This window comes from Chanos chanos, chromosome 4, assembly GCF_902362185.1.
Source record: "Chanos chanos chromosome 4, fChaCha1.1, whole genome shotgun sequence".
Taxonomy (NCBI): Eukaryota; Metazoa; Chordata; class Actinopteri; order Gonorynchiformes; family Chanidae; genus Chanos; species Chanos chanos.
Window position 1 is genome coordinate 45,097,291 of NC_044498.1, and position 27,186 is coordinate 45,124,476.

Genomic DNA, 27,186 nt, shown 5'->3' on the forward strand with positions numbered 1-27,186 from the left:
AGAGTTTCTCAAGTTTTTGTTTAAGACACGTATTGCCGCATGGATTTAAACTGTTCTTAAAAGTAAGATTTCTCGTGGCCCTGTTGAACTAGTTGTGCATGATTGGTGAAGGTTGAAAGTTCAGGAAAACGGAAATAAGTGTTTGTCAACTAAATGGCCACGTCGATGTTTCCATCGTGAACGCTCTGTCTGTCCTATCACATCAATCGCCTAAAGACTAACCCTCCTATTTTTTGTCCCCGTAGCAACGATTTTGATTGCTGGTTTCGAGTAACGTATGAACAGCGGTTATGTCTTCTGTGGCACGTTTTGATATACCAATAGCATAATTTCTGTCTCAGTTCTCTCATTCAATTGGTCAAACCACGAGCATATCCAACCACTGAACGGTTCGAAGACATGAATTCGTCCCGCCTCTTTATTCTCTGCCAACGTGTTCCTCCCGCCTACGATGCCTGATTGACATGTCACCATCCAGTAAGACATACTGTTTGGTGGGCCGACCATTTATTTTTTCTCTGTTTTGAATGACAGCTCCAACGCTCAATCGGGTTCTGCTTAGTAGACGACCTTTCTAGATTGAGAGGGTGCGTGTGCTATCAAATTGCAATGCGTAAGATTTGCCTGAAGCATCATGTTCAGTGTGACCAATGTGTGTTTGGATACGGGGTGGGCTAAAAGTTACCAAGGCATGTCCAACGTCAAGTGAAAAGGGAATAACATGGTCCACCAGTGATTGGGCATGTTTACGTTCAGAAAAGACAAGTGGAAGCAACGCTGGATAGACGTACTTTTGCTGAACTATATATAGGCTTAAGTTTTTGTTCATCTTTACTTTTGGAAAATTCACATTTTCACTTTGGTATGTGATTGCCTATTCACTAATGTGCCACTTGTCCCAATGGAAAGGGGGTTTCAGCTTGGAAATGTGGGCAAATCCCTGGTGCTACTGTTGTTATTGAGAGCGCTAACAGGGACTTCGAAAACTCACTCCCTAACTGGGAGAGACCTCGAAACGGCTCCTACTCTCAGCCCAGAAACAACAGAAGATGTTGGCGTTATGGAGCGAGGCCTGGAGAGCGTTGTGGCCATGGGCATCGGGGACGTGACAGTGGAGGACGACGAGAATGGCTCGGCTGGAGAGAGCGAGGAACCGTCTGGAGGCAGCGACGAAAACGTCCAGCACCCCAAGAGGTAGTTAGCAAGCCAATTGGCATATCGTCTGCTCTAGGACATAACAGGACATAACACTGAATTTGACAGAATGGCTTCCCATACTGACAAGTAATTCCATCGGTTTAACTTCTGTTAAGTTTGTAGTGAACTTGGAGGAAACCAAGCTTATGTTAGCTCACAGTGTTCTAGCACATTTCTCCCTCCCTTTTGTTCTTTAAAGCCTTCCGTTTTCCAGCAAGAGAAATATGCTCAGTTTTGCTTAAATGCTGTAGCTAGACATTCATAAATAGATGCGAAAAGTTTTGGTTTAGTGTTTGCTTTCACACTTGAATATTACAAAGCTCCTACATTAGTTATAGCCATGCGCTTGGCAGCGATTCGTTCAATGTTAACGTCCGTTTATTTGGACGTTTAGTTAAAAGCAGTTTCGTTTTCGGTTGACATTATCTGTACTAAAATACTAATGAGCACTGCATGTTTGTATCAATCTCTCCTTTTGTCGTTCAATCAACACTGACCGTTAAGTTATGAACGCTCTCCTACCGAGTTGCCTTATACAAGATAAGTTAGTTGTGAAGGACATAGCTCTGAGAAACGTTGTTCTTTTATCATGCCTATCGCCCTTACACAGTAGATAGTATGTACCGTTCAAACTAAACAAGAACAGCGTTGTTTACGTATAGGGCATTTTTCTTAAATTTGCAATGATCAGTTAAACGTTTATCGATAGTCCAAATCTACTTCTACCTTTCGTTGACCAAACACCGCTGCTTTTTGTAAGCGGGCATTTACACCATAACATTTTAAAGTTATGCGTTCATAGTTAAATTTCTTGTCGTAGAGATGATGACATCTCCTTAGAGGATTGAGTATTGGTGACGGAAACAACCGAGCGGTTGGAAAGTGGTTCTTTGCTTTCCTGTCGGGGCGTGCATTTTTGATACTTCATAAAGTAAAACTGTATGCTGTTGTAAACAAAAATATTTTGCATTTTTAAAAATTTACAACAGCGGAACTCTTATGTAAAATTCACAGGATTATAAATAGCGAAAATTTCTTTAGGCATACGTCTGACGTATATTTCGATGTGATATCGACAACGTTTGTGCAACAAACCCAAATACCATGTCAGAAAGGCAGGGGGACTAACGTTAAGTTTGCCGCAACGCCGATCTCAGCGAAGCGCGTCCATGAGCAACAGGAGACTGATATACTCAGACTCTGCTGTTGCCATCAGCTCGCAGACATTTGTTTTTTAGTTTTTGTTTGTTTGTTTGTTTGTTTGCTTGTAATTCCATACAAGTTTAGTTCAAAATATAGTCATGTGGTTGGAGCCTATAGTACAGCTGTTTTTCATGTTTACTGTGGTCCAGTTTTCCATGACAACCATAGTTAAACTGCATTTTAGTTTTCACCTTCTGTCTCTCTGAAGTCTTCTGCCCCACCCTGGAGGGGACCTGAAAATGGACGCAGAGAGCAGGTAGGGAGGGTCTGTTGGTGCCCTGGTCTGTTCCTCTGATGAAAACCAAGAGAGAGCAAACCGCTGCCGATCAATAAATACTACCCAGACCATCCAAAAACGTCTCTTTTTTTCTCTAGCTGCACCTGTTTGCTCAAAATCTGCATCCCACTGTTGCTACACAGTACAATTTGAAACTGTTGCTGGTGGAAGTGATTAGGGTGTGTGAGTGCTGTATAATCATAATTTTTGGGGTTTTTAGTGTAGGCAGAGCCTGTATACTAAAGCCGTAAATTCAGGTCCGTTTGCTTCGTTATTAAAAATACTGCTTTGACTAAGTGGGTTAAGGTATTTATCAATGTCTAACAACATTTATCTGCAATGGACTTGCGACCCGTCCGGAGTGTTTCCCCACCTTTCACCCGATGAGCACCGGGATAGGCTCCAGCACCCCGCGACCCTGATTAGGATAAGCGGCTTTGAGAATGAATGAATGAATGATAACAACATTTATGAGGTCCCTTGCAGTACTGTCAAGTGTTCAGTCCCATATGGGGAACAGGACAAACACCTGAACTTCATTACACAAGCAAGAGAAAACAAAATATTGACTTGAAAGAGTTTGAAGGTAAAGATCAGGGGTAAAAGAGTGGACCTGGGTTGGGAGCTGTATGGTCTGGGCAGATCTTTAATTAAGGGCAGGACTAAAGGTTGGACTGGGCAAGAACTGAAAGTCCTGAGTCTTTGGTCAAGGTCAAGGCTAGGATTAAATGTTAAGGGTTAGTGAGGTCAGTTTTAGAGTTGGGAGACATTATTTAAGATAAGCTGACAGCAGAGAGATGTGTACAGATTGAAGTTAATCTGGAATAGGAATAAACAGCTGTCGATGCAGCAGTGCTGTTGGGTGTGTCCTGGAGTCTAGTGCATACTTCAGATATTCTTAGTTCACTTTGTTTTAAAGAAAAGACCTTCGAACCACTCACATGCATTAATATGGAACAAAACATTATCTACCACAGACACTGAATACAACGTTCTGTCTCACCTTTTATTTGTGTGTTTGTATGAGCTTCACCCTGGTTCTGTCCACGTCCTTCTTCCCTCATGCATGATGGGATATTTCAGTGTCTTCCTACCCTTGAGAACAAAGTGGATGTAACCTAAGTAACAGTCACTCAGTAAAGTTTATAACAGATGTGATCCAAAAATCAACACCACTAAACAGAAGCCTATACTAGACTAGTCTTTTGTTTGGGACATATGTTAACTCTGCATCACTGAACTCTTTTAGCATGAAGCTTTAGCAGAATGTGATACAACAGCGTTCTTAAGCAAAGTGTTCATTTGTCGAAGGACAGAAGTTGGCAGGAGTGTTTTACTGCTCAATATTAGCACATATGGGTCATACTTTTACAGGTGTCGGCAGTTTGAAACACCTCTGCCTCGTCATTGGTCAGTAATGAGCGAGACAACTATGGTAATCTTGTTTAACAGCTTTGACAAAGGGTTTTGAGAGAAGAACTGTGTAAGAGTGTGTGTTTTGAAAGGGTCAAACCTGGCTCAATGGGTAGAACAGGTGTTTACTTTTTTATGACTTATCTTTGGTAAACATTGTTCCCTAGTGGCACCCTCTCAGACAGAGGCCAGACTCAGCATAGCAGGACTATGAATGATTTTGGTTGGGTAAGGGGATAGTGATGGATATCTGCTGAAAAAAAAAAAAAAGAGAGAGAGAGAGAGTGAGCAGTCCCACTTATTCATCATTCGTAGTGCATCAGGTTTAGCTTGCAGATAAATGGGCATTGAAAACATCGTGCCACCACAAGTTAGCTCGTTAGAGTTGTTTAGGTCTAGGAACAGCATATGTCTCCAGGGAGAGGGTGGTATTACCTCTGTATGCTGAGCTGTGATTTAATGTAATTACTGACATAAAATCTCTTCAGATGGCACTATATGATAATGTGGTATAAGTATTAAAAAGTACCCATAATGCCACTGTCACCTAGAGGTGTATGGCTGACACAATTATGTGGCAGCTCCCTGTCTCCAGAGGAGTGAGAATGCCAGGTGCCTTCACACCTGGTGCCAAGGCAAACACATACATCATACATGAACCTGTAGTGCTTTCAACCAATCTTACGATTCTCTTAACTTCAAAGGCCTGGTATTTGTTCAGTTCAGAACAATGGGCTTGAGGTTCGCATCGTGTCTTAAGTTTGTCAAAAACAATTGTCTCAAACAATGACAATAACTAAGCAAGTCTTATGTGGCCATGTTGTAACACACACATAGACATACAAAAACATCACACACCCAGACGTAGACGCACACAAGCACAACACTGGAAGTGAACCATTGTACTCAGTTTCTAGTGACGTTCTTGGGCTAATCAACACCCTCAGGCCTTCCCTCTGACATGGAACAGCTTTACTGGGGGAAAGTTGCTCCCCTGGGATGCTTTTCTCTGCTGCACAGCCTGCGCGACTGGCAAATAGGATCCTCACCCAAGAACCCCAGAGACATGGAGACACAACAAAAGCAGCAGTTTTTTCTTTTTCTTTTCTTTTTTTTTTTTTTCACGAAGGACTTTAACAAGGATTCATACTATTATCTGAAGAACAGTATAGCAGCAAACACCAAATCGGTTTAGAGGTTGTGAGTGTAAAAGAAAAAGAAAAGACATATTAGCAGGAAATAAGAAGACCCTGCCTTGACACAAGTCCCTGGTGGCTACGCCAGAAGCTAACGAAAAAGGGGGATAAAAACGACCCTTTCTTTACAGACCTTTTTCTCCCAAAGCTCTTACAGATCAAATAAGAAACTCTTCATGACCAGCAAGACCTCTGAGCGTCTCTCTGTTCGCTAACATGAAATGGTGCAGACAATTAAAACGTTTTGTTTTTTTTTGTTTTTTGTTTAAATGTGTCCGGGGCAAGTACTCAAACGTGGCGCAGAGTTTGTTTTGCAGTAACGCACCTGCCAAGTAAAAGTGGGGAGAGAACGGTGTAGTGTGTTTGTTCTGCTGCAGAGGAAACGCTGTCGAGAGAAGTAAAGTGTGACTGTACGGCGACGCTTGGTTCGGTTAAGCACTCTACTCCTCACCTTGAGATGAAACGCCGCTGCGACTCCTGTTCCCACAGAGAGTTGCTGAAGTGCTGAGGTGCCAGATCAAACACAGAACGAGTGTGTGTGTGTGTGTGTGTGTGTGCGCGCGTGTGCGTGCGTGCACATGTGTGTGCGTGCGTGTGGTTGTATGTGTGTCAGTCAAATCACCTTGTTAATGCTACCACCTAACCTTGGTCAGGAAGTATCGAGAACTGATAGAATAGAGTTGAAAACATCAGATGTCTGAGTGGAGCTGTGAACCTTAATTTATCTTAATTCTTTATTGTCATTTGTAATACATTTCTAGAATTTTAACCCAATTTGTTTGTTTGTTTTTTTTAAGGGTTTATGAACTCCTCTACTGATATGTTTTTCTTGTCTCTAAGTCTTATTTATTACTACAGTCATGTGCTGAAGTCAGTCTGGCAGGTATGCCCTGTGGTGTGATGTTGACATGACACATGTAGGCCTCCGTACCCACATGTGTGTATTTTTGGATTAGAACTGGGTCCAGAGGGAGATTTTAGAGACGGCGCACAGGGCAATGTATTCTTTATCATACACATGCGTGAACGCACACGCACATACACACGTTTACAGTATTGCCTCTCTCCTCCCGCTGCCTGCCTGCCTGCCTGCCTGCCTGCCTGGCACAAGCCCTGCCAGACGTCTGGCTCCCTCTACCTACTGCTTAGCAACAGCCAATCAGGTAGCCAAAGCAGAGAAACTTGTTGGCCAATTAGATGAGTGGAAGAAAAGAGTGCTCAGAATTTGAGTTGGCTGCAGTAGAGGAGAGAGAGAGAGAGAGAGAGAGAGAGAGAGAGAAGACGAGTGGGAAAGCGAGAGAAAGAGGGGTGGGGTGGCAGCTCCATGTGCTTGTGTTTGTTTGTTTTTATATGTGTGTGTGTGTGTGTGTGTGTGTGTGTGTGCGTGTATTTCTGTGTACTATTTTTTCCACTTGAATTTGGTAACTAGGGAGAGTTTGTTACTGTGTAGACTACTCTTCCAATGGCGTTTTAGTGGTAAAAATTTTTTATTCTCTGGTTCAGCACAGTTGACTTCAGCTTAAATGTTTTTTGTTGTTGCTGTTGTTTTTTTTTTACAACATTTATCTTGAACTGTGTTTTTTTCCCCCCCAATGCTTTTGAAACATTTTGACCGTTCTACTCCTTTACATTTTGATGTACAGATAACTAACAGCTTTATTAATTGTAAAGAACAAACTGATTGACAAAGTTTCAGTTGCGTCAGCACAAATTCTCACCGAGCCTGTTATCAAATTGTAAACAGGACAGTTCAGCTATAGAGTCCATAAACTTTTAGACACGACCAAAGATCATGTCAGCAGCCATACAAAACATTTCGAGCCGAAGGTCTGTTGGTCCGCTCCCACACTCACGCGCATTATCGATCCAACACTTGTCGGCGTGCAGTTTTCTTCAAAGCGGAAGTTGTTTATTGATTTAGTCGTATTCATTTATTTATTATTTCATTCATTGCAGGGGACACACCCTGCTGCACTGCAGTGATGGGTTGAGATGGTGGGAGAGGTGGGGCAGAAAGAGGAGGAGGGGTAGTGAAAAGAAAGAGAGAGAGCGAGAGAGTGAGAGAGAGAGAGTGAAGGGGGGGGGGGGGGGAGTTGGGAGAGAAACATCGTGACAGAGAACTGTGGGCACTAAGACCCAGTTGCTTCATCTTTCCTGTAGTTTGGTTCCTCACTGCTTAGCAACAACAAATCAGCCACCCAGATCAAGGCCAGGTTTGGACCAATAGGAAGAGAGGGAGCGCCACGCGACAGAGTTTTGATTTCAGCGCGTGTGAGAGTCAGAGTGGAAACACAGAGACAGGCAGGGAGGTGAGGTGGGGGATTACAGTTCATTGGGGACATTAGGTGATGCAGGGTTGTGTTTGAGGGAGTTTAGTAGCGTTGTATGTGTGTGTGTGTGTGTGTGTGTGTGTGTGTGTAAAAATGTGTTTGATGTCGACCGGAGTCGCGCTCATTGGTTTCCAGAGTCTCTGAAGTGAAATCTGCTCTCTGTTTAATAGAATTTGAAAGTTAGTGAAAAAAGTGATTAATGGCAGCTGTGTGAGTGTGTCTGTGTGTACATGCGTGTAAGTGCAATTGCGTGCGTACATGCGTGTGAATGATAATGACAGCGGGAATACTGCAAGGTCAGGTTAATTGGAAGAAGAGGAGTTCTGCATGGTGATACCAGTTTGGGTGTGTCTCTGTGTAAAGGAATGTGCCTCGATCACTAAGGAAAAGTGGGTGCGCATTCGCGCACACACACACACACACACACACACACACACACACACAGAGTGACACAGTCATACGATGCATCCCCTAATCAATACGTGATTACCAGTCTTTCCCTGTAGTTTACTACATTAGTCAGCATGCTGTCAGCAACCTGTCTCTTCGTGTTGTATAGGTAAACCTTCTACATGTGCGGCTCAGTATGTTATCTGATTCCACACAAACACAGAAGTTTGAAGTGCAATATATTCAATTCAACAAAGACGATTCTAAAACTCGGACTTGTCAAGTCGGTTTATTTCTCTTGCGTATGATTTTTTTTAGATTACGCAACAATTTTAAATTCTCCACAAAAGCACATTTCCAGATTATATGTATTCTCTCTCTCTCTCTCTCTCTCTCTCTCTCTCTATCTTTCTTTTTGCTCAACAACATTCCTAGGTGTGGCTTTCTGGTTGTGTGTGTGTGTGTGTATGCCTGTGTTTGTGTGTCTGTGTCTGTGTGTGATGACTCTCTGAGCACTGTTGCACATTTCTTGAGTTCACACAGTATTGTGTATATTGTGCTTGGTTTGGTGTGTTGGCTGTGTGTGCTTTGTGTTGTGGATGCGTTGACTGGTTAATATGCATTTATGGTGAAAACACATAGGAAATGTGCTGAATAGGATAACTTTTTGCCTCTTGCCTGTGTCTGTCTGCAGGGGTGTGGCTCCTGATTCTACTTCCTCACGTGCTTCTCATGCTCCTATAATTTTCTTCTCTGTGTGTGTGTGTGTGTGTGTATGTATGTATGTGTGTATACATATATATATATACTCGAGTGTGTTTGCAGTCAGAGAGCTGACAGTAAGTGATTCAGAGCAGCTTTCTGTTGCATGGTTACAGCTAGCTGCCTCTATCTATTGGATGACTTTTTTTCGGGGGGGCAGCACTCTCCTATTGGCTTGGTAGCAAGAGACTTGAATCCTGATTGGCCAGAGAAATGAGTAAAGCCCTTCTGATTGGTTCGTGCTCCTCAGATACTATAGTTGTTGATACAACAGGGTGTTCCTACTTTTCAATGGAGTGTATTTGCCTCACATTGAGAGACACTTGACTATCAGAGACAGGGAGCTAGAGAAGAGGGTGGGGAGGTGGGATGCTCAGAGTGGGGTGTGTGTGTGTGTGTGTGTGCGCGCGTGTGTGTACACGCGTGTGAAAGTGTTATTAGCACACCCCTGGTAAATAACAGTTAGGAACAGTCAAAATCAGACAACATCACATGTTGCATCCTCTTTAAGCCTTTAACCCTGAGTTGAGGCAGCTTGTTTCTGATATGCATAGATTCTTGTATAGCCCGCCAGTAGTATTCCTTTGAGCCTGTCCAATAGTTCAGACGTGTAGAAGGCTTTTAACGTGTGAGACATAGACTGTACTGTGCCCCTCCAGAATCTCCAAACTCCAAAATGTTATGTATTTTTTCCTCTGCCTTTTTTGCCCATCCTTTTTCTTTTTTTTTTTTTTCTTTCAGAGAAGCCAACCATCATACCCCTGACATGTTCTCATTCCTCACTTTAGTTCTTCTGGAACTTTTGAATAAAAGAGAGTGCAGAATAAAAAAGCTTTGATCTCACTTAGGAAACTGAGTCCTTAGTTTCCTTTTCTCTCAGTATGAAGTCTCTCTCTCTCTCTCTCTCTCTCTCTCTCTCTCTCTCTCTGCATCACTTTGTGAGAGGGTGAGAGAGGTGGGGCCAGCTCAGCTTCCTCATTCTCACAATGCCCACTGCTTAGCAACAACCAATCAGTGTTAATATTTTTGGAGAAACCTCTTGGCCAATCATGAGTGAGGTGCCGGGGTGTTTGGCGCTTTTGGACTCGCATTCGAAGAGCGAGACCACGGGACTTGCGTCAGAGCAGTGGGGTGAACTCCTCAAGCCCTAAGGTGACTTCAGATTCAGGCTTCATAAATTTTTATGCCTGATGTGTTTTTGTTTCCAGTGGATTTTTAGGTTGGAAACAATCTAAAACTGCAGACAGGACTAAGTGGAACTTGTCTGAAGGGGCAAAGCGGCAGTCTTTGTCTGCGTTCCGTTGCCCAATTAAAAGTCTTATGGACGGAGTATGTGACATATGACTCCGTAGATACAGAGCACTGTCCAGGGTCTGTCTATGTTACTGCTGTTCGGGTCACGCTCTTTAACGGCACTGATGTACACTTTCACCTGCCAATCAGCTTATCTTCTCTGTCATTAACCAACAATGTGTAAAAAGAATATGTCCTTTGGTATTAATGTGTATGTGGTGTGTGTTTGTGTGTGTGTGTGTGTCTGCATCTTTGTCAGGTCCCTGGTGATCATCAGCACGTTGGATGGTAGGATTTCAGCTCTGGATCCTCTGAACCACGGTCGCAAACAGTGGGACCTCGATGTGGGCTCTGGCTCCCTGGTTTCATCCAGCCTCAGCAAGCCAGAGGTACACACACACACACACACACACACACACACAGTCATAAACACGTGGGCTAACTCATATACGTACACGCACATCAAAACACACACACAAATGTTCTATATATACCCTTCACCATGCATAGATGTATGTTCAGATCACAAAGACCCTTGAACCCACAGACACTAATTTGTTCACATTTCCAGGGATGTGTTCCTGTCTTCCCCTTTTGGTAATTATTCTCTCGAGAGGGTGTTTGTTCCAGAGGAGTGTGCATGCGTGTTTGTGTGCACATTCATAGCTCAGCAGAGGGTTTTTGTCCACAGTAAGAGGGTTCAGAGCCAGACCATACACACATGAGACATGCTAAAAACCGCTCAGATCACGACAGTCACACACTCGTATTCAGCCGAGACCAGAGAGGAGCCTCGAGGCATTTGGCATCTTTGACAAACACACTCTCTCTCTCTCTCTCTCTCTGTCTCTCTCTCTCTCTCTCTCTCTCTCTCTCTCTCTCGATAAACAGTGCAATAGCCCACGGTTGGTTTGTCTGAGCTGCTATAGTATCTGTTTAGTTTTTTTTTTTTTTTCCCACAGAGGGGACTAGTGTGTGTGTAAGTGTGAAATACAGAGAATGTGAAGCAGTAGGTTTACAGGGTTAAATCTGTAAGTGTGTGTGTGTAAGCATAAATTATACATTGTGTGTGTGCAGATCCAGCACTAAGATTCACACATAACTGCTCATGCAAACAGACGAAGAAAGTCAGAAGTCCTGTGTTTGTCCAACAGCTTCTCTCTCTTTAGCCTTCTGTTGTGTGTGTGTGTGTGTGTGTGTGTGTTTGTGTGTGTATGTGTCTGAGACCTCCTGTCTGGTTGGATGGCTCTAACCTGGAATGCCTTGCTGCTGGGAAAGGGCCCTGCTATTGGCTATGACCTCCTTCCCCCCTCCCAGTTTCCCCCATGGCACCTAGCAACTAGCTGCTCTGATTGGCTCAAGCTGTCCCTCAGACAGCAGTCTGCTCAGTGATTAAGGCGGTCTGCCCTTGCCTGATTGGCCCTCGCCATGGCGCCGGCAGGGAGCATTCACCTATAGGACGGCACAGAGGCAGCGGAGAGGCCGGCAGTAAACAGCATTGTCTGCAGAAACACGCTGTCACAGCCAAGAGGAATGATGGGGAGGAGAGAGAGAAAGCAGAGGGGAGAGAAAGAGGGAGTGATAAAGATGGATGAAAGAGAGAGAGAGAGAGAGGGAACAAGGGATGGATTAGAAAGAGAGAGAGAGAGAGAGGTACAGAAGCCGTGAAGGGGGGACGCGCTGACGGTGTGGTGTTGTGAGTCATGCTGTGCGTGGTTTAGGATGAGATAATGCCTTATGTGTGGGATGATGTCATCCTAAAGAACCCCCCCCTTCCCCCAACACACACACACACACACACACTCTCCATCTTTTTATCTTCTGAGTGAACAGTTTAAGATTGTGACACGCTTAATTGTGATAACCCAAGGGATTAGTTTTCTCATACACACACATGGGCACACACACACATGCGCGCATGCACACACTTAAAATCGCTCACACAACTTGATTTTTTTTTTTTTTTTTTTAATGCAGTTGGAATTGTTGTAAAAAAACAATCAGTAAATGGTTTTACAGTGTAAAGTTCTAAAACGTGTTTTCCAGCAGAATATATCGAGAACATTGCTTTTGCAATATGTACGAAGCTGTGAAGACATCTGCTGTCTCCAGCTCAGTTTCCAGACAGAAGTTAAGTTCACAAATCAGCAGCACTGGGTCACACTCATACAGGCACACACACACACACACACACACACACACACACACACACACACACAAACACAAACACACTTTTATCCTCATGTGTGTTTTATCTTTCCCTTGTCTAGTTTGCCTGTCGGCTGCTTTTTCAATTTGTGCAAGCTTCAGAGGAATCTTTGTGTTCTCTGATCTGATGAGCAGAGAGCTTCAAAATTAGACCCTCCATCAGTATCACATGTCTTCTGTAATAAAGAGGAGCTCAAAAACTGGATGGTGTGTGTTAACATACTCACATTATGTTCTGGGGTTTTTGGGGTTTTTTTTTGGCTGTAGCAACGTCTGTGGTCTGTTCTGTCTACATTGAGATTTGTCTCTGAGAGGATTTCATGTTGCTATTGTGTGTGTTTGTGTGTGTTGTGTGCGTGTGTGCGTGTGTAGTAGCTGAGTAGATTTAATATCAGCTGATGTTGATGAAACGTGGTATAGGATTTTGTTTGTCAGTGTTTATATTTGCTTTTGCAAGTCTCATGTTGAGAAGTGTGTGTGTGAGAGAGAGGGAGGCAGGTGTGTGTGTGTCTGAGAGAGAGAGACAGGGAGAGAAAGGACAGAAGGTGTGAAGTGTGTGTCTGCGTGTGTCTGTGTCTGTCTGTGTGTGTTTGTGTGTTTGTGTGCGCGCGCGTGTGTGTGTTTGTTTGAATGAGGCAGGTGGCTGTGGGTTGGGTTAAGTTGATGTAATGGTATTTGTCAGAATCACTGAGGCGATGTCATCGTCAGGAGGTTATTGAGTTTGTGAGGAGATTCCCGTCCTCTTCCCTCCTCCCTGCGTCTCAGTCTGAGCATCCATAGCTAATCCTGCTCCCTCTGACCAAACCCAGGCAGTTTAATAAGTCCACCAATAGTTTTATCCCTCTTTTCTCTGTCTCATCTTCCTTTCATGGTGTGTGTCTGCATTTATCTGTTTGAGTGTTTTTGTTCTGCTTGTGTTGGACAGGATAGTGTTTTTTGTGTGTGTGTAGGGGGGGGGGGGGGTTTGAAATGTTGAGCCAGTGCTGGGTGGGACATTTTGGTCTGTTACATTGTGGTCCTGAGGTCCCCTCTCTGCCCACCCTGTCCTTCAGTAAAACAGTGGGGCAGACGGCAGGCCTGAGGTCACTGTGCCCTTACTGCTGCACGGTGACTGAATGGAGTGGAACGCGCTGATTGGACGGGATTGTTTCGCAGCTGAACAGTTGTGGCGTAATCTTTAATTGCTGTTCATTCTTGAGTGGGGTTGTGGAATGATTGGGCATGGCTGCCCACGGTGGCGTGTACCAGCGCATGGTAAAGTTGTTGTGATTGCGTGTTTGTGCAGTGTTTTGTTTTAACATAGCACACATTGTGTGTAGTTCTACATTGGTTGTGGTTATTTCCTGACTGCCTGTAGTTATTAAGCTGCTGACTGTCGTTAGTCGGTGACCAGACTTGGGTCTGTAGTTACCTGCTGTAGTTATTCAGTCACTGGCTGCACTTTTACAGGTACAGGCTGTAGTTAGTCAGTGACCCCATATGGCTCTGTAGTTACTGACTGTAGTTAGTCGGTGATCGCAAATGGCTCTGTAGTTACTGACTGTAGTTAATCAGTGACCATACATGGCTCTATAGTTACCAGCTGTAGATAGTCAGTGATCATACATGGTTCTGTAGTTACTGGCTGTAGTCAGTCAATGACTGACTGTTAGTGAGTGATTGTCTAGGTGTACACTGGGCGTCTAGCTGTGCACCAGGAAATCCTGTGTAGCCGGAGGAAGATCATGTGCTCGGATCACACTGAGGATTAACCCTGTGTAGTGGAACTATGAGTCATCCACTGACACGGACGTAAACACACACACACACACACACCCCATGTTTAAACCTCTTACCCCTCATCTGTGTGATTTAACCATCTCAGATCTTCAGTCAAAGTGTTTGCCCACCCCCAGTCCTGTAATGAGCAAATGACATCACCTCCTAGAGCCCTCATTCACAGCTTCCTCGGTGTCAAGGTTAGATTAAGCACAACAGCATGTCTGTGATCTCATTCTTCCCTCTGTGTGTTTGTGTTTGTGTTTGTGTTTGTGTGTTTGTGTGTGTGTGTGTGTGTGTTTGTGTGTGTGTGTTTGTGTGTGTGTGTGTGTGTGTGTGTGAGAGATGTGTGTGTGTGTGTGTGTGTGTGAGAGAGATGTGTGTGTGTGTGTGTGTGTGTGTGAGAGATGTGTGTGTGTGTGTGTGAGAGATGTGTGTGTTTGTGTGTGTGTGAGATCATCTTGGGGATTTGGGTCAGTTACAAAGTACTCCCCCCTGTTGTGTAATGGTTTGAAGGAGCATTTAACCTGTGTGTGTGTGTCTGTGTGTGTGTGTGTGTGTGTGTGTGTGTGTGTGTGTGTGTGACTGTCTGATCTGCGTGTTTGTGTTACATTTATTATTTGATTAACCTGTGAGGGTCACAGCGTTATATAACAGTGAAGCTGCGAGAAAGGCAAAGCGCCAAGTGTCAGTTACAGACAGCTTGATAACGTTTAAACCAATGAACACAGCTCAGCTCGCTCACAGCAAAACCTGATTGGTCCAAGTCATCAAACCAATAGCAGATTCTGTCCCCATATCTTTGCCTATCTGCCTACCTACAGCTAACCATCAGTGACTGCACACGGTAACAAGAGAGATTTAGTAACCTATATACAAAAATAGATCTTGTTTCAGAGGTAACATTGTGAAGGGCCAGTGTGGTGTGAATAATGGTGGTCAACTATTTCAACAGTAACTCAGTATACATAAAGTAGTCATTTGGGTGTCAGTTTTAATGTTTAATAGAGATACAATTGATAATTAATTACAGTTGATATCTTAAAAATTGTGGCTGCAGGTCAATTAGCTAACGCTGGAAAAATCTGCCCCCCCCCCCCCCCCCCCCCCCCCCCCCCCCCCCCCCCCCCCCCCCCCCCCCCCCACCCCCCACCCCACCAAATTCATTATTTTATTTGTATACTTTCAGTAATGCAGAGTTCTTTGCCAGTGATATGTGATGGTGGTTTTGACCTCCATTTCCTCCCCTCCATTTCAGGTGTTTGGCAATAAGATGCTCATCCCGTCTCTGGACGGAGCACTTTTCCAGTGGAATCGTGACAGGGAAAGCATGGAAGCTGTACCATTCAACGTGGAGTCGTTGCTGGACTCTTCCTATCGCATCGGAGAGGACACAGTGCTGGTTGGCGGCAAGTCCCTCACTACTTATGGCCTCGGAGCATATAGCGGAAAGGTACTCGGCCCGTACACAGCCTCCATAGAACAACTAGTTAACAAACTAGCACAGCGCTAGTACCGGGATCCTGAGTACACGACTGATACCAGAAAAATGATGCTGTACTTAACTGCAACTGCACCAGTACTGTATTAACTGCACGACAAATTGCTACGCAAACACAAAGCTGGACAATAGAGTGATCTACTGAGTTTTAATCTGTGGCTCTCTCTGGTCTTCTAGCTGAGGTATATCTGTTCAGCCATGGGCTGTAGTCGGTGGGGAGAAGAAGAGTCTGAACCAGAGGATGTGCTGTTACTCCAGCGGACGCAGAAAACCGTGAGAGCCGTGCGACCGCGCAGCGGCTTCGAGAAGTAAGCCTGACCTTTCACCTCTCACCCTCTTACCTCTTTGCCTCTCGCCGCGTATAGTCCAGGCATCCTGACCTCGACCATGAGTTCGGTCCTCCGTCACGTGAGGTCAACCTCACAAGATGTGGCCAAACCATATTTATAGGTTTCTCCAGATACTTTGGATATGTGGGTTTCGGTTGTCAGATATAGAAGGACCTCTCACTGACCCCCTTTGTTTTCCCCGTCTGTCTTAGATGGAACTTTAGCGTAGGGAACTTTGAATTGAAATTTGTCCCGGAGACCCAGTCAAACATGAATTTCCTGGAGGGGGAGACGGCCAGCGGGGGAACGCGTTACGACGTCAAGCGCGACGGACAGAACGTGATCCTGGAGGACGGCGACACCCAGGCAAACACGCACGCCAACGCAGACGCACACGTCCCGTCGGACAACCTGGACCTGGTCATCAAGGTGTCTGTTCCCGACTGGAAGGTCATGGCCTTTAGCAACAAGCCTGGAGGACAACTGGTCTGGGAACACCAGGTAAACTACTTCCCGCGTCCAACGCTAAAATGACCCACGGGCTTGATCATTTTGCATTCAAATCAGACCTTAAGTTCTTCCAGTGGTTTTGAATGTTAGATCAGCTCCATCAGTCAGCCGCTTCTCTGCATTTTGTGGTTTTACGTTACAGTGTCGGTCTAACGGCGATCTTTTTCTCTCCCGTAGTTTTGCACGCCGATCGCCTCGGCCTGGTTGGTCGGTGGTGGAAGCGTCACGCCCATCAGCCTCTTCGATGACACGTCATACACGGCACACCCAGACACGGAACCTCAGGACGAGGATGACATCATGGAGGAGGCTCGAGGAGCAACAGAATCGAGTGTTTACCTTGGTAATTACAGTGGCTGTGCTGGCACGAAAGAAAGAAATGGAAAGGGAGAATGATGAAGGAATGAATGTTGTTTTTTTTTCTGCTCTGATACAGTCAGGGCTTCTGTTCACAGTAGCTCAAACTAGGCAGAACTAAAGCCCAGAAATCCTGGGCTGGTATATATAAAGCCCCGCAAACTGAACTGTTGGTGTTAAGTGCCACATAATTCCTAGAGTATTTAAGAGTGGTTTAGAGGATTCTCAAATTGCTAACCCCATTAGAGTGATTAGATTATAGAAATTCTTACTTAATTTGAGTGCTCTCTCTCTCTCTCTCTCTTTCGCTTTCTCTTTTTTTTTTTGCTAAAGGTATGTTTCAGGGTCAGCTGTACCTTCAGTCCTCAGTTAAAATCTCCGAGAAGTTTCCATCTAAAGCCAAAGCCATTGATGGGCGTGGCACAGACAAGGCTGTCATTCCACTGCCCACTGTTAAATGGAAACCTCTTATCCGTGAGTGTTAAACACACACACACACACACACACACCCACACATTTAAACGTCACAATTCTGAGGAGGAGGTGTTAAAAAAAAACCTGAATACGCACATATACGTAAAGGAAGTTGATATTTCTAATTATAAGCAAATCCAGTTAATGTGCACCTCTTATTTTTACAAGGAAGTTTTGCCTGTATGAGTGTTCTAACCTCCTTATCAGACTCAGACTCACCCCTCCCATCACAAAGTGTCAGATAGACGTGGTCACGGTAACTTGTCCTGAACGGTCATTTTTTAATCAAACGTTTAAATAGTGAGAGCGGTCAATGTGTTTCTGAATTGATAAGCGGAGGCAGTCGACGTTATCTTTTCTCTTTGTTGAAAGCTGCGCGTGTTTTGTCACGTGCGTGAAAACAGTCTCCTGTGTAGATAAATGACGTACCGGTCATCCTTTCTGATTTCTACTGCATCAGAGGACTTAGCTGACATGTAGATCAGCCTACTCCTGTAGATTTACACATGCATGAATACTGATAATCAAGCAGATTATGACTGGTCAGGTTCGCTGGAGGTTGTTTAGGGTCTGTCTGGTCTCCAACAACACTGCACTGCACTGTTACACTGCAATAAAGATGAACCTCAGCAAGTTAAGTTAAAAAAAACAAAAAAAACAATGAAAAAACAAAACAGAACTTACAGGTGAAACATGAGTAGCACAGTTTTTGAAGCTCAGGCTAAAACAGAAGTTCACATGGTGGTATGGGGTTACATTGCAGTTAGCCCATAACGTTTCTCTCTCTCTTTTTCTCTCCCAGACTCTCCCTCTCGCACTCCTGTGTTGGTTGGATCTGAGGAGTTTGATAAATGTCTTAGCAACGATAAATTCTCCTATGAGGAGTACAGTAATGGGGCTCTGTCTATACTGCAGTACCCCTACGGTGAGAACTACAGTACCCACGAGTCCATTCTGTTTGATGATGATGATGACGACGATGACAGTAGAATATTCTCAGATTAATAACTCGGATTAATAATTCACCGTCATTAATAATAAAAAAAAAGACAGATACGAAATGGCTGGGTTTGGTCGTTCTGTAACTAAACCAATATTTCTTTCTTTAGATAACGGATACCACTTCCCTTACAATTCGCGGTACCGCGGCCGGCGTGAGGCGACGGCCGTGAGCATACTGCGGCGGGACGAGGGGCAGGAGAGCCGCGTGCGGAGGAAAGATCCGGTTCTGCTGCTCTCCTGGTGGAAAGAGATCCTGGGCACCATCGTCTTCTGCATCGCCGCCACCACCTACATCGTCCGCAAGTTCTTCCATCCACCTGCGGCTCACGTACGGGTATGTTAGAATAGACACACGCACACGCAGACGCAGACACAGACGCCCGGTCAGAACGCGCCCTCGTTTCACCCGCATGCGTTTATGCAACATACCAGTGAAACACAGAGTTCTTCAGTGCTCACACCTACACATCGACAAACTTAAACGTTCAATATGTAAACACGGACTCTCTTTTCACACTAATACACGCATGAATGCACACACACATTTGTAGGTGTGTTGTTTACGCACGACCTAATAGGAGTGTGCAGCTGGGCCTCTGTTTGTTTCTGTATTTGTATTTGGATCGAAACTCGAGTTTATTAAGCTGGAAGTGGTTCCATTCCCACCAATAGTTACGATATATCATTTCTGTCTTATCCCATTCTTGAAACTAAAACGCTTTGACAAAATACCCCATAGAGAAAAACTGAAGGACGGATATCCTAAACTGTTATGTTGGATAACAGTAACCCAAAAATTTAAACCCAAAAATTTAAAATATGTAAACAGAACCGCGCCTCTAGCACCCCCCTCAGCGTGGGGACATTGAAGGAACAGAACAGTGAAACAAACAAACACGATCAATTCTCCTGGGATTATTGAAACTACACACATTTACACACCATTCTTACCCCACACACACCTGGAGATTCTAACCTCGCAGATAAAAGAATGTGTGTAAAAACGTACAATTCTGAGAATATTTTGAACTAAGCAGAAAATGGAACATGTGTAAGAATGAAAAGCTGACAGAGCTCACATACAGAACACACACATGTAACCTACTGTTTAACCTACTTAACACCACCACCACCACAAACTTAGAGAAGCACGTTTTTTCAGTCAGTTATTTCAAAGTTGATGAATTATGCAGCAAATGCTCAACTCTGTTCGTGGGCGTGCGTTTGAGGAGTATACACCATTGATCGTGTGGACGAACAGGAATGCTTTAAATGTAAAGTTAGACGTTTTCAAACATGCTAGATATGATTTGTGTCAGAAATGGTATCTGTCTGTGTGTTTGGATTTCAGACACACACCCAATGCTAGACCACCCTCACTGCAATTCTACTCTACCCAGGTCGCACCCTGTGGGTGATTTTGATTGGTGTAGTTGGCTGTAACATCAAGTATTTGCAGGGAAACTTCAAACTTCAGTAGTACTGAAGTCATTATTGGAATGAATTTATCAGTGAGTTTTAACTTTGGATGAATGTCTAATAAATAACACTGCCACTAGCTTCTACTACTTGTGTTTACAATGTTATCAGTCCAACAGCAGCACTGAACTAACCTCCTTTAACCTACCCTGTTATTGGGAAGTCTGTGTTTATTAATTTTGCAGGTATTATTTGTGTGTTTGTGACCAGGACTGTGCCCGGAGCTGAGCACCCTATGTGCTGTATTGTTTAAGTTGTAGTACTGCTACAGAAATCCTCTCTCTGTTTCCTCAGCAACGCAAGGAGTCTGAGACGCAGTGTCAGACAGACAGCAAGTTTGACTTTGAGGTCACCGAACCCAAGGAAGTGGTCGTCATGGAGACGCGCACAACCGAATACGTATCCAGGTAACGTTTTGATGTTTCTTCTGGAAAATAATTTGGAAATAAGATAAAACATGCGCGCGCACACACACACGCACACAACCAAAGAATCTCAAGTGAAGATCTTTGACGTGGAGATGTAAGACATCTGTAGTGTAGCGGAACAACACAACAGCTGCCCCAACCACTGCCAAATGCAAATTTCATGGATAGTTACCGCAACTACTGCTACCACACACACACACACACACACACACACACAGTCTCTCACTCTCACTCACAGAGAGAGGGGACCCTGTGTGGAATCTGTAGTACCAAGCCAACGGTAACCTGATCACCTCACTGGGACTCCAGAGTGTGCCAAACATGCTGTCCAGATATACATACACAGAGTGTGTGTGAGTTAGTGTGAGTCTTAGTGTGTGTGTGTGTGTGAGAGAGTCAGCGTGTGGTTGTGGTCTCACATTCACTCCTCAGAAATGTGTACACACATTTAAGATCATCAAATTCGCCTCCTTGTCTCCCTCCCCATCTCTCTCCTGCATTTGGCTTTTGGAGGGATGGGGAGGAATAGAGTTTCATTAACAGCTGCTCTGTTAAGTCTTACTCTCTTTTTCTCACACACACTCTCGCTCTCTCTCTCTCTCTCTCTCACACACACACACACTCACTCACTCACTCACTCACTCACACACACACACTCTCTTTCTCGAACACACACACACACTTAATAAAAACAGTGAGCAGAATAACTGCAGCTAACAGCTGATAAACATCTGCTTGTAGACGTTTTTAAGACAGCACTGTTTAGATTCTCATTGTGCAGCTGAATTTTTTTTTTTTTTTTTGTTTAGTAGAATGTCATGAAAACTACTGTGAGTAATCCTGATGATATCTCTGTCATTGTTCTTGGTCGTCTTGCAAATACTGTTGATGAGAAACAATCTATGTCACTTTGTGAAATAGTCATATTGTGCTATTAAATATGGATGACATTCATTACTTGCATACACTCATAACCGACTGGACAACTGTTATCTATTTCCACCGCGCAACTGGGAGCATTTATGGGGGTCATGTTTCCTAAAGAACAAAATCACACAGGCTCACAGCTGTTAAGCCTGATAAAGTTGTACTGATTTAATCTTTTCATTTTATTTATTAAATGCAGTTTTGTACTAGACACTGTCATGGTCAATATTTTGCAGAGCCTGGACTGAAAGATGTTCCTCATAACACAGACACACATTTTTATAACCTGTGTTGTTTGTGTGTGTGCATGTGTGTGTATGTGTGTGTTGTGTGTGTGTGTGGGTGACAGGTTCCTGACAGACTTTGAACCAGTGCAGTGTTTGGGGCGTGGAGGGTTTGGTGTCGTGTTTGAGGCTCGTAACAAAGTAGACGACTGTAATTATGCAATCAAGAGAATCCGTCTACCCAACAGGTAACACTGAGTACACACACACACACACACACACTTACATCCACAGTTTACATGATATACCCAGACACATTGGAGTTTAGCTTGTCTGAGTGTCTTTAGGTTGAGTATGTGTACGTAGTGGTGTGCATACTACATGTATCATGTATGTTCAGTGTTATAAAACTATTATTTATCACACATTATGATTAATGCAGGCTCACATATGTGTGTGTGTGTGTGTGTGTTTGTCTGTGTGTGTGTATGTGTTTGTACATATGTGTGTGCGTGTGCGTGTCCGTGTGTGTAGAGAGCTTGCCCGAGAGAAGGTGATGCGTGAGGTCAAAGCCTTGGCGAAGCTGGAACACCCTGGCATCATACGGTACTTTAACGCTTGGCAGGAGAGCCCGCCAGAGGACTGGCAAGAGGACATGGACCAGCGCTGGCTCAAAGACGCCAGGTATGAACACACTGAAGCCACTGAAGTCAAATCAGTCAGGGCCACAATGACATTAATTATGATCCTCTCCACCACAGATCTGTCCCAGACCACCATTAGTATTAATCATTATCATTTCACATCCACCATTAACTGACAGATCTATGAGGACTAGTTACAGCTCGGTAAAGCTTTTACAATCCGTGAGAGCCTTTCTGTGTGTGACACTGAAGATCGGCTGCTGTCAGCTCTTAATTCTCATAGCAGTGGTGTTGTTTAACATCTCTTCTGAGTTTTTCAACAACTGGTCTGAAGGTGAAATGTGGTGTTTTCGTCTCTCAGCGTGACGGACTGGCCTCTGAGTTCTCCTGACCACATGGAGGCGCTCTCGGTGAAAGTTCCTGTGTCGGGATCCACGCGCACAGACACGGCAGGACGGGACGTGGGCGTGTGCGCGGTGGAACAGGTGTGCGTGGAGGGACTGGGACCCGACAGCACGATGTCGGAGCGGGACAGCCAGGCCGAGCCCGACCCCGACCGCGAGCTCGACGTCTCGGACTCCCCCCACTCTTTTGAGCTGTGCCCGCCTCGCGCCGTCGCCCACGGAGACTGCACCTCCTCCTCCTTCGACATCGTCTTCGAAGACTCCGGCTGCGACCACCACGACGCGGACGCCGACGTCAACGTCGACGTGCCCGCCCAAGAGGGAGGCTCCCCCGGCTCCGACACGAAACCCCACCCCTCCCCCGTGTTAGGCCCCTCCTCCTCTTCCCCGCCCCGCCCCACCTCGCTGAGCTTGGGCCCCAGGCCCCCCAGCCCCGTGACGCGACCCCCCCTCACGCCAAAGGTGTACCTGTACATCCAGATGCAGCTGTGCAGGAAGGAGAACCTGAAGGACTGGATGGCCCAGAGATGTCAGCCTGAGCTCAGGGATCACGCTCAGTGTCTCGCCATCTTCCTCCAGATCGCAGAGGCCGTCGACTTCCTCCACAGTAAAGGACTCATGCACCGTGACCTGAAAGTGAGTCCCCGGCCACGCAAACACTCACGGACGTAGAAAACGAGTTGACAAAACCAGATGTTGACCTGACCCGACCTGACCTTGTTTTTTTCTCGGTTATTTTTTTTCTCTCTCTCTCTCTCTAAGCGTCGTGGTTGTTTAAAAACCGAATGTTCTCCCTCTCTCTCTCTTTCTCTCTCTATTTCTCTCTCTCTTTTCCCTTCTCTCTCTCTCCGTTAGCCTTCCAATATTTTCTTCACGCTGGACGACGTGGTGAAGGTCGGGGATTTCGGCCTGGTCACTGCCATGGACCAGGAGGAGGACGAAGAGGAGATGAGTGCCCTCACGCCTATGCCACATTACGCACGCCACACGGGCCAAGTGGGCACAAAGCTGTACATGAGCCCTGAGCAGGTACAACCAAGACTTCACACGACGCACGTTATTCGCTCCTGCCCAGCCTCAAGGTTCCGTCCATGAGACAAAGCAGACGTTAGAAGATTATTAAATCAGTACATTAATACAGCGATACATACATTAAATGAAATGAAGAAGGGGGAATAAATGCGTGATGTTTGAAATACACGTCCTCATTCTCATGTTTAAAATAAGGCGCTCCCCGGTGTCGGCCTGCCTTCTCACTCCCCTCGTATCTTATCCGCGGTGCCAGCTGACTGTGACCTGTCAGATGTACTCTAGACCACAGCTTCACCGCTCTCACTGTCTCTCTCTCTCTCTCTGTCTCGCTCTCTCTCACCTACAGCTGTCAGGAAACTCCTATTCTCATAAGGTGGATATATACTCTCTGGGACTCATTCTGTTTGAGTTACTCTATCCGTTCCGCACGCAGATGGAGAGAGTGAGGGTAAGGCTACACACACACACACACACACGTAGTCATACGTACAGAGCCGTGGTTAGACAGACAGTCAGTGTCTTAGTGTGATTTCATAATGGCGTTTTTCTCTCCTCTTAGACTCTTACGGAGGTGAGAACTCTGCAGTTTCCGCCTGCCTTCTGCAAGAACAACATCCAAGAGGTGTGTTAATGTATGAGTGTGTGTGTTTTTTTGTGTGTGTGTGTGTGTGTGTGTTTGGAGGCATTGGGAAGTGGTGGGAGAGTGTGAATGTGTTTTTGTGGAGGACTTACAGAGAAACAGACATTGGATGAAGTTAGAAATGCTTTGCTGCCCCCCACTGGCAGAAAGTTGAGATTACAGCCTGCACAATTCACAGCAATCCAGTCTAAAGGTTCTTACTAGTTAAAAATCTCCTATTCTGGATTCTGTTTTTCAGCCATACTGAATAATCTCAAATTCAATCTCATATTGCTAGTGTTCTGGCTCCTCCAAGCTATTTTCCTCTGGACACAGTTCTGAAGTGTTTTATAGAGGTGCCCGTGGAGGTTACAGACGTCACCTGCCGCATGCTGGAATCACTAAGCGTGTGTTACGTTTTGTGTGCCAGGCTCAGATGGTACGCTGTATGCTGTCGCCCGTGCCCGCCGAGCGGCCCGAGACCTCGGAGATCACAGAAACTGCCCTGTTTCAGGAGCTGGAGATGCCCTGCAGGGTCCGCCAACGCTCTCGCACCTACAGCGCCTCCTCTTCAGGGCGCCCCGCCCGACCAATCTCCACCTCCAACTCCAACTCCAGCTCCAATTAACATGCAGACACACACACACACACACACACACGCACATGAGATACAGTACTCACACACACGCATACAACATACAATACACACACGCATATTTAACTTACAACATCACATTGCCAAGACGCTCAACACAAAAAACCTCCAGCTCCGGCAACACCACGAGTCAATGTTCGTGACGTATGATGCGTATAAGACAGACTTACAGCCCTCCGCTGAGGAGCGTTCCTCTACTTTTCTCCACCTGTCTTCAGTCGTTCAACTCCCTCCACTCTGCTGTTCTCCTCACTCGTGACTTTTCTGCCCCTCCCTCCTGAGGAATACCTGTGACTTTAATGACTCTCCACTCAACTTCAGTAGCATTATTCTAAAAGAGAAGATCAGAGTACTTGTTTCCAGTTCCCAAGATGTACTACTGTCTAGCTTTTGCTCTGTTCAGTGTTAACACACACACACACACACACACACACATGCACACACACACACCCCCCTACACATGCACTCACACATACATACGCACTCACACACACACACACACACACACATGCTGTTTGCAGGAAGGAGCTGAGTGTTAGCTGCAATGAATGTAGAATCGTTCTAGAGTGCTTCATAAGGCTTAATGAATGCCAATGTATGGCCTGCCCTGGACCGCCACGCAGTCTGCATGTCTTAAAAGAGGAAGTGGAGGAAGAGGTCCAGTCAGATTCCTGTCTGGACAAAATGTATAAAACCTTATTGTGCTTGAATTACCAGATGACAAAAGTCCTCTTGGTTTGATGAGTTTATTACTTCTCTATAATGTAAATAGGTTTAAAATAGCGAGGGTGGTGAGACTTGGCTTTATTTAACAAACTGAAGGGTTTGTTTTTTTTACAGACCCTACACACAGGGAGGAAATGATTGCTTTACAGGTGCTAAGTGCATCTAGCAGAGAAAAGGAGTTGTTAGAGTCATGGCACAAACATGCAAAAACTATCTGGTTCAACTGGGTAGTTAGCATGATCTCCCTTAAGTTTTAGAGAAGAAATAGTTTTGAATACGGTCAGTATAAAATGAGTTGAGTTTCTCTCAAATGAAACAGCTTGGAAATCAAGCAGCAGCTTCTGTTCATTTTTTTCAGTAAGGATGTAAAGATTTTTACTGTAACATATTTAGATCTGTAAGCACCAAAAAAACTGTAGCTGTATCTCTGGTTATGTTTTTTTTTTTTTTTTTTTCTATTTCCTATTGTATAGATTTGAAGTTTTATCAGCAGAGTTTCAGTGATGAGTGTTCAATCAAAACCTGAAATCATTAAGAGATGGATACAGTCTAGAGGAATCACTTCAACCAAATATCCAACACACACACACACACACACACTTTAAATGTAACATATGAAGTAATGATTGATTGTAATTTTTTTTTCTCAAGAGTTTTGATGGAGTCTGATGTAGGTTTTTTTTGTATATGATGAAAATTTCTGTAACGAATTTCTACATAACCTTTCGATTTTCTATGTAAGTTCTTTTTTTCCTAAGACTTGCTTAAAGACTTGATGAGCCGTGAACCCAAACGTTGACATGTGGACACAGAACGGATCTCTATAGAGACATAATAATCTCCGTGGTGACTTAATGAATTGCCATGGTGAGCTGAAGGATATCCATGGAGACTGAATGCATATGACCCTGTGTGTTATAAAAATGCCGTTAACAGCACTGGGTGCCTCTGCCATTTAAGGAGTTGCTTCTGGTCGTGTCCGAGTGTGTGTGTGTATGTGTGTGTGTGTGTGGAGACAAAGAGAGAGAGAGAGTAAAAGCGTGCGTAGGCTGAACTGTGAGCCGTGTTCTGTACAGACCATACTGCTGCCAGAAGGACATGGGTATACTGGTGACCTCTGACCCCCCCCCTAATCACGCCTCGCAGATCTGAGCAGTACCCACCATCCTTCACATGAGATCAGGGACCTATTCATTAACCCACGACCCTTAACCTTTGATCTAGAGCCGTGTAGCTGACCCCATGAATCTAGTTGGTTCACAGTGTATTCCTCCACGTCAGTGTCTTTGTGATGTTTGAGTCACAGTAAGACAAAAAGCACCCGCTGGGGTTCCCCTGTTTCATCTCTTCTGGTGTTTTATAAAGTATAATGGAACTATAACTCCGACACTTCTCTTCCGATGTTTTTCAGTCAGTTATCTACCAACTTACCCCTGGGTCCTCATCACAAGCTAAGGCTCTCTGTATGGGGTTTTGTGTCATTAACTGCCGAGTTTAAGATCATTTTTAGTCAACCTGCAGTGTTTTGATTAGTTTGTGTTAGTTTATTTTTACACAGATTCTGTGTTTTCCTCCTCTGATTAGTAATGACTGTTGTTCTGTAACTGTTCTGGTGTCCAACTTCCGAGTTCTGAACTGATTTCACTTGGCTTTACCCATTCCTCTTCTCTGCACTCTTGTAAATGCACAGTCCTTTAGCCACCCCCCCCCCCCATGTAAATATGTTTATTTGTTTTTATTTATGTTTATTGCAAAAAACAAAAAAAAAACAATCCGTTTGGGTTGGTGGTGATATAAATGAATGCACTCCATCCAATGAGGTGCATTGGAATATTGTGACTTCTTACA

General features: G+C 44.8%; 1 protein-coding gene across 1 annotated transcript; it reads left to right on the forward strand.

Moving 5' to 3' along the window:
- Positions 1–762: 762 nt before the first annotated feature.
- Positions 763–27,186, forward strand: eif2ak3 (eukaryotic translation initiation factor 2-alpha kinase 3). The gene is made up of 17 exons (XM_030772647.1): positions 763–1,194; positions 10,321–10,450; positions 15,286–15,480; positions 15,706–15,836; positions 16,070–16,358; positions 16,545–16,710; positions 17,058–17,198; positions 18,001–18,123; positions 18,308–18,534; positions 19,974–20,086; positions 21,384–21,506; positions 21,793–21,942; positions 22,264–22,942; positions 23,162–23,335; positions 23,685–23,786; positions 23,898–23,960; positions 24,388–27,186. Exons 1-17 carry the CDS (start codon positions 902–904, stop codon positions 24,583–24,585), a joined length of 3,297 nt encoding a protein of 1,098 aa, XP_030628507.1. The 5' UTR covers positions 763–901; the 3' UTR covers positions 24,586–27,186.